Below are 11,958 nucleotides of genomic sequence, written 5' to 3' on the forward strand. Positions count from 1 at the left end.
CTTTACGTCTACGGTTTCCCTGATCTGAGCCTTTATTTTTTGCTCTTTGATCCTCTATCTCTGTCTCAGGTGTAGTCTTCGACATCTTGCCGAGCTTTCATGTCTTTGACGTTTAAATCTCTGCTTTTCTTTCGCTGCCCTCCTTCAGAGAGGAGCCTGCCAGCCGGCCTGGTTGATCAAGGTGAAAGTGGTTCTTTTGTCTGTTGCCGTTGTTTGGTTTCCACCTCTTCCTCGGCTGGTAGATGAGTTGGTTGATAGCCAGGGATTATGGCGGTGTGTTTGGATTAGAGAGACCGGGACGTGTGTTGGGGGACTGGGTGGGGTGGAGGTGGGGTTTGCTGGTTGTATTGTTCAAGAGTTCAGAGAACTTTTTCTTCTCTCTCTCTCTCTCTCTCTCTTTCTGCCGAGACCCTAACATATAACAAAAAGAAAATCTCGGGTGCTCCACGTCTCTGTGATCTCTCAAACATCAAATAACGGGCATTTTTCAAACAAACTCCTTGTGTTATGTCTGCGAGGGGATTGGTGTTGACCCCGCCGGCACCCAGAAGGCAGCCGCGGCAAACAAATGGGGGTGGCTCGAATTAAGACAAAAAAGGAAGGGGATTCCCAAATCATCCTCAAGCCATGGCCGCGTGTTTAGTGACGCCGTCCTTCCCACCGCGCTGCGGAAAACAAATCCAGGGCAACAAGTTCCTGTAAGCAGCGGTCAGCGCTGACGTCTGTCCAGGCTGTCTCATCTATTTTGTTTTTTTTTTTTTTTCTAGCCAGGTGTGTTACTGAGCAAGTGTTTGGGCAGAGGTTTGGCTCGGTTTTTGTTCACAGCCTGAAGGGTGACGCCGCCCACGCTCGACAAGCTTTAATTGACAGACGGTTCTCGTAAGTTGTTTTTTCTTTTCTTTTTTCTCATGTCGGGTTTTATCAGAGCTCAACCAAAACATGAAGAAAAAAAAAAACCCCCGCATCGATTATTGTGTGTGAATAATCAGAGGAAACTCCCCACCCCATGGATCCCACCCACCACCCACCACCCCCACGCCCTACCTTTACCCCTCCCTCCCTCCTGAGTGACACATCCAGGGTGAGATGCTGCTCTTCCCCGCACCCTCCCACGTCCGCCCGTCTCTGTCACGTCTCCATGGCGTCCCTGCTTGTCCCCGCTCGCCGTGCACGCTCGCATCCAGCCTCTCTTCAGAGGACGCCGGCGGAAGCGTCGCCATCGGGGCCTGTTTTGATGAAGCGGACCGTGGGTCACGGCTCATGTGCGTGGGCGTGTGAGATCTGCAACTGACGGGGGGGTTTCAATTCTCAATGGCTTCTCGACTTCGTGTAGCGTTGATTAAAATGTGATCAGATGAGATCCTCTGCTCGAAAAGCCGAGGTAAAGAGTTGAGTTAGAACTGCTCACGGCTTGGCATGTAACTCGACCAGACAAAAGCAAACTAAAGTGACACGTTAATAAAACAGAAATACATTGAATCAAGCGCGGTGGAGTCAAAATGAAGTGGCCGTCAGTGACAGTTGCATGTGTTGGATTCTAAACTAAAAGCTGGAAAGCTTTATAAACTGTTTACCGTCATAGAAATGAGAAAGAATCTCATGAAACGAACTGAATAAATGGTATATCTTTCGCTATATAGGTTGTATTAATATTGAGACATTTTTATCATGTATACTCTACACCACAACAAAGGGGAAAACTTTAATTTATAGGTTTTTTTAGTACCGTTTTACAGCTTTTTTCTTTATGTGATCAGTCAGTTGTCACAGTGTGATATTGTAATTGACCCAGGCCAGATGATGAATTTTGTTTTCACCGTTTCAAAATTGATGTGAAAGAATATAACTCATCCCACCCAAAGCGCTCCGTCTGACCCGCTGCCACTCATGCAGCTTGACTGTGACGAGCGCCGAGCAGTGCGGTCCTCCTAAATGGGATCGGGCTGCGCTCAGCTGACAAAACATGTCGTCTTGGCCGGCAGTCGTGCACCACTCAACCACAGGGAGCGTGTGTCAGTGTGTGTGTGTGTGTGTGTGTGTGTGTGTGTGTGTGTGTGTGTGTGTGTGTGTGAGCAGACAGATTGGTCCAGTTTTTTCTACTTATCCACTTAACTTTCCTCTGTAAACCAGTTATTAGTAATTCTATTGTGGTTTTGAAAAAGCTTTACATTTACAACTTGCTTTGCTCTTTAGCATTTTTTGCGATGTTCTTGTCTTAGTTGAGTCATGTGAGCTGTGAGAGAATGACGTCTGACTGGATATCTCTTTGCTAAGACAGGGTTTCACGATACTCCTAATTGATAATCTTCTGGCACCGTTATCACTGATGTGTCCACCCACCGCTGTAGATTTCTGTGTGAGTGTGTACACGTTAGAATTATAGTTGCTACCACAGCTTGGTAACCCAATTTTAACCGAGTTAGACACAGAATTCAACCATGCAAGGAAGGATCAACAGAGAGCAAAGGATATTCTTTTTTTTTTAATATATATATGTCCTGTATATAATTAATTTGTCTGTATTGTGGAACATATATGGCTTTACACAAAAAAAAACATGCATGAACACAGAATGTTTTTCTTTGTGTTGCAAAGTATACATGGTGAAAATGTCAATACATTTGCAAAGGAAAACACATTTCTGGGGAAGATGGCTACAATCTCATCATAAACCCAATTTTGATAACATCTTCTGGTGCAAAATACAGTGAAATGTCAAAAAAAAAAATTCTACAGTTGTAGCATTATTCTTGTTTTCTACAAAGTCTCGTAAACGTTGTGGGTTTGAGGTTAATGCCAGTTTGCCTTTTTGCAATGAGGTATTTCATGTCTATGGCAGCATCTCAGTGTGGATCTCAGTGTTGTGTTTTGTCTGCTGCTTTTAGGAAATTTTGTCAAAAAACTCAATTTTGCTTGGTGGTTTTGCAGGCCGGATCGGAGCCTCTTGTGTGCCAATTTTGTTCCCACGAGCCTTATGTTTGGCACTCCTGATCTTGAAGGCGATAACAGAATTTATGGCCTTTAATGATACAGTGATTTGTCATCATAAAACTGTCATTTCATCCTTGTAAATCTTAATCATGGAAATGTTTGGGAGTAAGCTGCACCGTCCTGCATATCGACACCTCCACTTGCATGGAAACGCTGTGTGCTCTTTCGATTAGTGGTCAGTCGTGCAGTAATGTGGTGATTCACAGGGTGTGATGTTAATCATTTCAGGGAAATACCTCTCCGGTTCATATTCCTCAGAATCGTCTCTTTACCAATAACACTTGTCCCAACAGGTCAGGTGTAGAACTTGTTCTGTTGCTGCACGGCCTCGGGGGGGAATCAAACCCCTCATCTTTACGGTAATGGCAGGTTTTCACCTCCATCTACATGGAGTACAAGGTTAGTGAGTTTGGTTGTGTAATTGCCAAATTTCTCTTCAAAGCTAATGAAGGGTTGTTTTTTTTCCAACAAGATGTTTGTAGATGTGGAAGTTAACTGGAAACCACACTGGAAAATATCACTGAACTCTGCATTTTAAGCCATTTTCAGTGTTTTCTTACAATCTCAAGTCTGATCAAGTATTTTAATCTTGATCACGCTTTAGGTTTATTGGTTTATTCTCTTAGCTTCAATAGAAATTACCAATATGTATTGATTACACTGACTGTTTACTTCCTTGGTTAATTACTAGTTACAAACTAACTACATATTGAAATTGTTATGCTTTCTCATTATTGGACAGATATCCTTAACAGAGGTTTAGTGACAGTAACAGACCTGTGGTCTAGTGATGTAATTATTCACTGCACCGATACCAGATTTTTAAAGGACAAGTTCAAGTATGAGTACTCACCTTTAGCTACTTGCTGATACAGAGAACAGATACAGGCACTTCTTAAATGCCATTAAATCGCACTCTATACTCCGGGTTGTATTGAGGATCCTTTGCTGTACAGGTAGCCTGTGCAGTGTCAGACCCGACACTGGTGTCAGTGTCGGTGTCTTTCTAGTTATAGTCATACTTTATTATGGTGAACATTACACCAGCACTGGGAAATTACCCAGAATAAAATAAGATTATCATTGTGTTTATCTGGCAGAGTCAAATTAATGAAAACTAAAGTATTTCAGAGCGAATAAATAGTGGATGAATTTGAAGGCCTGGGGGATTTTCTGCTGGCTTCTTAAACTTCATGTTGTGAATTTATTCTCATTCATATCAGAAATGTAGGAATTGGGTTGATCACACGTGGAGAAGCCAATAAATCGATTTTATTGGAGACAGTAAAAGATCAGATGTTACCATCTGTGTGCCATGTTTCTGTGGTAACAACACGAAATCTCCTTCTTTTCTTTTTATCCCTTTTCTTAAATGTGTGGCTTAACAGGTTTCTGTTATTCATATGTTAACAATGTGTTTATTGTGTTACGATGACCACGCTGAGTTACAGCCCGCACTGATGTTATCGGTGAAACAAGTGTTTCTTTAACCACGTGTTTCTCACTCGTCTCATAGTTTGTGTGGGTTTCAGCGTGTGCGTGCGTGCGTGTGTGTGTGTGTGAGAGAGAGAGCTGGGTACAGGTGATGATCTACAGTAACGTGTGTTTGTTTCTGCATGTGTGTGTGGGTGTTTTGGGGGCGTTTCTCATTGTGAATTTCCCCCGTTTCTAATAGTGAGACTGACGGTGCACCTTCCCTCTGCCCACATCTGTCCTGCTCATGTCACAGAAGTGCCGCCCAGATCCAGGACCGCCGTTAACTCACTCTGCGCTGTGAGGAAACAGTGAAAACACACTCGTTTGGAGTCTCACCCATCTGTGCCTCCCCGTGTGTTTGGGCTCGATTCTTTTACATAATAATGAGATTTAGTTTGTTGCAAAGGTTTAACTTTGACATGAAGCACTAGGTACTGCATTATGACGATGATTTTGCCCCTCGGCGCTAAAACCGCAAGGAGGTGTGTGTGTGTGAGTGTTACAAGAGAAAGTGTCCTTCCTCTCATTATTGCTCACACCTGCAGTATCACATCTTTTTGCTTTCAGAGTTTCTGAACTGAGCCACACATCTTAACATTCTGAAAAGCGAGTTCAGCATTTATGAGTCCGTTCCAGTTCTGAAGCTTCGCTGTTCGCAGCTCACACGTGTTTCTTCACATCAGCAAATTCATTACAGCTTTTACCAGTTTTCACGGGTGACTTTTTGTTATTTTTATATATTCAGACTGGATTTTGTCTTTTTTATGAATGAAATATTACATTTTTTGATGTTTGAAGATCTTATATTGTTAAAACAAGCTTCTTCGAAGAGGGCAAAACCTTTGCATGTCACAATCAGATTACAACTCTCAGGAATTTACTTTGGCGTTGAGGTTTATAAAACCATGAAACAGTATAATTGTGGGTGCAAAAGATACTTCCTTTAATGCATTGTTCTCAAATATGAATGAAATTGTTGTTTCTTGTATCTAAAACCCAACATATCTTGTCTTAAAAGTCGCAGATCGATATGTTTGTGCACGTTTAGTGTATGTCTCTCTCTTTTCCATTCAGATTCCCAGTAACTCCGACTCGCCTACATTTCATTTTCCCAAGACACTCATCTGCCTGTTTCTCAATCCAGACTTATTAGTAATAGTTTAAAAACAGGCACTCTACAGATGTACACTAGCTCTTCGGTTGTTGAGCACATGGTGATCAAAACCTCCGTTAGTCAAGAGGAAATGCTTGCCGATAGTTGTCTCCTGTTGACCTTGGCCTCGGTGGTTTTAGTGTTGTAAGACAGCCATGCAAACACGCAGGACATCGCCGTGACTGTTCAAACTTCCCCCGGTGTCAGAGTTTCAGCAGCTGTTCTTGAAAAATACAAAAACAAGATGTGATTTTGATTAACTTTTTTTTTTTTTTGACTGAACTGGAGTCAAGGCATTCACTATCTAAAAAAAAAAAATCTAATCAAATCCAGTGTTGTATTCTCAAAAATGTATCTTTGTTTACGCCTCTAAAGCTGGAAATCACCAGAAATTCAATTCCAAAACTTTTTAATCTCTCTGCAAAACCTCATCCATATATTTTTTTTCTTTTTGCATCCGTGTCACGAAACCACCAAGCAAATCGCACAAATAATAAAAAAAAAAAACATAGATTTTTTTTCTCCACTAATTTTCTTGAGAGCAGCAGACACAACACAACACTGAGACCCGAACTGAGAGGTCAGTGATGCTGCCATGAACGACAGCAAGCTCATATTCACCTCAAAGCCAGGCTGTCAGGGGCAGTGCAGTCTTTAAAGTGTAAATATAAAAGTCACGATTGCTGTATTTTACCAGTTTTACCAATCTATGTATGACAACAGTGTAATGTTTTGAATTGAGGATTTTCCTCCTTGGCTCCAGCCAGTGTGTGGCATCAGAGTCAAATCTAGTGTAATGTGATTGGAGCTCCTCAGGTTGTACATGCTTCCACAATCGATCCAAAACAAAATGTGGTTTATTTCAGATTACAGGCAGCACACATAGTGCATTTCTTTTTTCTTTTTTTTTTTTTTTTAGTGCATTTCAAACAACGTCAATGTAAAAACGTGCGCAGTATTTATGGCAGGTGTTGTGTTTTCTAGTTCTAGTTCCAGATGGCGCCAGCAGAGGCAGCCGGCACCACTAGCCTGCCTGCGCTCGGCTGCAGACTCCAGATTTCAGAGGGCGGCTTGTGACGAGCGCTGGCTTTGTTTTCCTGACAGTGGCTCGGTGCAGGCTCGCCAGCCAGGCAGCAGGTGTAGGGTGGAGCTGCTTCTCAGACCGGCAGTTGATGCGCTGCCTCAACCGTCCTCCTGATATTACGTGGAGCTAAAATGTTTCGTATCGGTGTGTGTTAATGTGTCAGGTCAAAATGCCACAGACAGGGAAAAAAAAAAAAAAGCCCGTCGCCGTCTGCCTTTGTCACGCACATTCAAACTCCCATCCTCGCGTGTGTCATGAAGAAGTCTGCAGAGTTACTGGAGAGTGTGTTCATCCAGTCATTCAGACAGAAGGCAGCTTCTGCCTCTCAGGTCAAACAAAAAGCAGCTGCAGCAGCTGTTCCTGGGTCTTATATTTCCATTCTTTCTGTTTTACAGCTGATCAAAATATTTCTAACCCTCCTGCCTGTTCACAGCAAAAAAAATATTTCTCTGGAAACTTAAATCAGTGTAACAGTGAAATAATGCCAGATTAGTTTACATAAACACAACACGTACCTCACCTGCAACATTTCTGATAACATGGACAAAAAATGAACTTTAAACAAGTTATTAACATGACCCGTGGGCCTCAGTGGTAGAATAATGTTCGTAAAACCAGCTTCATTTAATTCACTTTTAAATCCATTTATTTGCCTTTAAATTATAAAGGCATGGACTGTTAGTGTGTGCATACACTAGTCAAATAAAATGCAAAACAGGAGATTCTGCAGGACATAACCAGATGCCTTTTTCAAGCTTGAAGAAAATATGATAAAAAGAATCATTATTTTATTTTAAATGAATGAATGATTAAAATTTCAAGTGCTGCCGTTATGACCGTTGCAGTCTATACAGAAGTACACAGTTTATTTGAGTAGATAATTCTAGTAAAATAATCAAGAACAGGAGCAGAGCAGAAGTTTGTCACATAAGGATCCTAACAGGTGTTAACAGTGTTATAATATGAAAGCTATGAGCATTCTACCTGCAGCCTCACACACACTTTGAAAACTCCTGATCTGCAGCAAGCATCAGGGTGTTTATGTGCTTTGAAAGAAAAATACAAAACGGTGACGTTTTAATCTGGTGTCTGTCTTGATCCTTTCAGAAAATGAATTTAAATAACAATTAAAGGGAAACTTCACTGAAATCCTCACGTCCTTCCTACCAGGTAGACGACTGTTTGTGACACTAATGGAGCTCCGCCGTCTGTCAGAGGAAAGGCACGAGAAAGTCGTTGCTGGGAATGAAAGTTTTTCGATGGGCGGAGCCCTTCTTCACTTTTAGGCCACTGCGACACACGCGCTGTGTTTCTGCGCCTCACGGGGACCATACGTCGACCTCTGCTCACACTGGCCCCTCGCCGTTCATGTTTCAGTCAGATTTATGGTATAGATTAGAAGAACCGGGAAACAAACCGTCAGAGTGAAAGTTTAAAATTTGAATCCCGTCAGCGCTGAACGAAAAAAAACAATCAACTGTCACTTTACTCTGCTTCATTTCTGAACACACACACACACACACACACACACACAGTCCTCTCTCTCTCTCTCTCTCTCTCTCTCTCTCTCTCTCACCACAGCAGTGGTATCATCACCTCCTATGTCTGATGTGGTCGTTCCTCACCTCATCCTGCCTTCTCTGTTCCTCTTTTCTCATCACCATCTCACTCTTAAATCCTCTCTCTTATTTTTACCCTCATTCACACTCGCTGTCTTTTTTCACCCTTTGTAATGCAGTGTGAGACATTTGAATATTTTACATTATGGATAAAATTAGGTAAATATCAAATATCACCACCGGTAATCTCTTTTTTATATATATATATATATATTACTGCCTCTGAAAATAAGCCTGGTGATCACTTTTTTGGCAAAATTCAAACTGCGTATTCCATAAAAAATAGCTGTGAATGTTTCGGTTCTCCTTTTCAGTTTGGTGTGAAGAGTTCCACTAAATTACTCAAATCAAGAGTGACAATAGTAGATGTAGAACTTGAAAATGTGACTGTGAAAGTCGCACATCCGAAGATAAGTTACAAGTTTTTGTCATCGTCCAGTCCGTTGCAGTAAAACCTTTTTTTTTTTTTTTTTAACTTGTGCTCGTTTCCAACCGCAACACACATTTGTACATTCAGAGTCTTTTTTTTGGGAGCTTCACGTTGACTGAAATGTTTATTTCAGTTTGGTTTTGGGATTTTATGTTGGGCAGTGGTATTTTAGACAGATTTGACATCCGGACGGGCATCTGGTGTGAAACGTCTGCCAGGTCGGACATGCAGGTCACACAGTCCATGCAAGACATTAGTTTCAGCTAAATACCAGTAGGAGGGCTGCACGGTGGTTCAGTTTAGAGAAACCTCACCTCACCCTCTCTTCCTAAAACATGCATCTTGGGCTGATTGTTGTCCCTAAACCTGCCGGTGAAGGTATTTTGTGTGTGTGTGTGTGTCTGCTGTTGGATGGCGGGGTCCTGTAAGCGCTCCCTCCTCTGTCTCCCTGCAGGTGAGCAGAAACGCTACCAGGTGGTGATCCACGGCATCGAGCCGCTGCTGGAGACCCCTCTCCAGTGGCTGAGCGAGCACCTCAGCCACCCGGACAACTTCCTGCACATCTGCGTAATCCCCGCCCCCAGCGACTGAGGCCACACCCCCTCCCGGTCCGGCCCACCGTCACCATGACGACGCGCTGGCGAAGCCAGCTCGCTAAACCCCCCCGGGAAGAGTAACGTTTACAGTGGCGAGCCTTTTGAAGGGACTCTCTAAACGAGACCGGGATGAGGATGAGGAGGAGGAGGACCTTCCTCACACTCCTGCTTCCTTCTCGCGTCTCGTCTCCTGCTGCCGCCGTGACTCCCGTTTCCCTCCGAGAAAACCTGCGAGGGCGGAAGGACGACATGAACTTGAAGGCGGGCGTCTTTCGGTTTCTCTTCTCCAGCCTCCTCCTCTCCTTCAACTCCCGCCTCCGCTGGAGGGGAGGAGGCGAACGGGCTCCTCGCTTTTCATTTCTTCGTTTTTCTTTTTCATCCCGGCGAACTTCTTCCTCCTCGTCCTGTGGGAAACTGCCCGGTGTTCAGGGCCTTCGGGGAGCGGCGGATCCAGTCCTTCTGACGTTGCCTTAGTTAATACATTCATAAATGACATGACTCATGAAGTTTACATCTCATCCTGGTCCACAAGCCGCTTCCTTCAGTGCTTCAACTAACAAAGAGCTGGAATAAGAAGCGGTTTTTAGAACTTTGTCACATTATTTCTTTTCACTTAACAGAACTTAATATCATTCTTTCCTGAATCGTCATCAAACTGTAGCTTTGGCTTTAGAACTGTACCTCCACGTTCCGGTTTAGGTGTTGCGGTGAGTCCTGGGTGGGTGATGGGAATCTCTACGTCTTAAAACCAAACGGTTGTGCTTCAGCTGCAGGTAGCCATGAACTCCACTCTAACTCCTTTTTACCGTTTCTTTCAAGATATGAGCAGTTTTCACATGGTTAACGTTCCTGAGTCGTCCGGAGCTCTTTGTCCCGAAGGCAAATAAACTACACACACACACACACACACACACAGACACACACACACGTGTTTTCAATATCAGGTGTTGATTTCTCACCATCACAACGCTCTCTGGCTCTTTTTTACTGTCTGTTTTCGTCAGATTGGGCCAAAGCTTCTTCGTCCGCTGCCAAACATGAGCTGAGCATCTGGTTTAGTTGTGAGACGGCTGGCAGGGTTGCTAATGAAGAGTCTGCAGGCTGTGATCTCTGCCTCCGAGTGTCACCTTTTAGTTTACAGACCTGGACTGAAGTTGTGGCTCTTTTCCCAGCGCCGTGGCATCGCTTTGTGTTCGATCGCCTCGTGTTTGGTTCATTCTTACAAAGTATGCCTCTTTCGTCATCTCCTCACGTTTTAGTCTGTCTCTCTGCATTTTTTAACATCTCTTTACACTGAAATAAAGTTATATTAAAGCTTTTGGCTGAAGCTCTTTATCCAGTTCCTTCAAATGTTTCACGAGTTCCTAACAGTTTTCAGATCTCATTAAACTCCTGAACTCTTCATTGTGAGGGTCTGAGTTTGGGGGGGAGCGTTCAAACATGCACGAAAAGATCCCCTTCAGAGAGTTCCTATGTGACATTCTTGGACTCAGGAGTTTAAATGAAGTTTCATTATCTCTTAATTACATAAAAAATGTTGCACTTTAAAAGTAACTTAGTTTATGACTGTAATTATAATTAAAAAAAATCTGCTTAAAACAACCAGGTTTCAGAGAAATGGCTGCAGAAAATGTTTTGCACAAACCAGTGGCCAGCAACATGAATTTAAAGACTTGTTTCTGGTAGTTTTTCTTTGTTTTTTTCAAACCATTTCTTGTTTCCAGGTTGGGCCCTTTGTGTATGAAGTCTGCAGTTTTCTCTGTGTTGTTTATCCTCATTTCTCCAGCCTCATACAGTGAGCGACAGTTAGCTACATTTTTCTAACTGTGGACCCAAAATGTGCAAAATCTCTTGAAAAGAACCAGATTCCAGAGAAACGGGTGCAGAGGATTTGTGCACGCAACACGCACCGCAAAGATAAACTGTCCGTCTTGTTCGGTGGCTTTTCTTTAATATTCCGAACAGACTCTTGATATTTATTTTGGGTTTGAGTGCAGGGAAACATCTCCAAACCACCGTGCACGGGTGGTTTCTGCGCCGGAGCAAAGTCCCGTCCAGTGAAAGTGTCTTATTGAGCGTTTGTTTTCTTTGGCTTGGATGATCATATGAAACAGCTTCCCTCCCCTCTGGTGATCTTTTCACTTTATCCATGTCATAAAGAACATCTCTCCCCCTCTCCTGTGTTTTACTGCTGACACTCGCCCTCCCTGCCGCTCTTCATCTCTCCTGGTTAATCATCTGTTGGCATTCCACCCGCTGCTAATGAGACCACTAAACTGTCCAGACAGGCCTTGGGGTGCTGTGTCACTTCACTCCCTGTGTGTGTGTGAGTGTGTGTGTGTGTGTGTGTGTGTGTTGTGTTTGTGTTTTGGGGGAATTTGAAGTGTACAGTGTGAGTTCATAATTACAGACGTCGTTTATAGCCCCCCGCAGGTGTGTGCGTGTGCTGGAAGACATCCACTTGAATCCTGCGTGTCGTTTTCTTCTCACACACACACACACACACACACACACACACACACACATTCTTGTGTTTTGTCACACTGCCAGCCTGCTAATTTAAAGTGTGTGTGTGGATGATGTCACACATCATGTCATCATGTCAGGCT

General features: G+C 43.3%; 1 protein-coding gene across 3 annotated transcripts in view; it reads left to right on the forward strand.

Moving 5' to 3' along the window:
- Positions 1-10,668, forward strand: part of atg5 (ATG5 autophagy related 5 homolog (S. cerevisiae)) — a 50,506-nt gene extending 39,838 nt beyond the window's left edge. For all 3 annotated transcript variants that reach the window (XM_030102063.1, XM_030102064.1, XM_030102065.1), the window contains exon 9: positions 9,208-10,668. In XM_030102063.1, coding sequence (XP_029957923.1) covers positions 9,208-9,344 — 137 coding nt within the window. In that variant the 3' untranslated portion in view covers positions 9,345-10,668. The remainder of the gene's footprint in view (positions 1-9,207) is intronic.
- Positions 10,669-11,958: the final 1,290 nt, after the last annotated feature.

Source organism: Salarias fasciatus, chromosome 11, assembly GCF_902148845.1.
Source record: "Salarias fasciatus chromosome 11, fSalaFa1.1, whole genome shotgun sequence".
NCBI lineage: Eukaryota > Metazoa > Chordata > Actinopteri > Blenniiformes > Blenniidae > Salarias > Salarias fasciatus.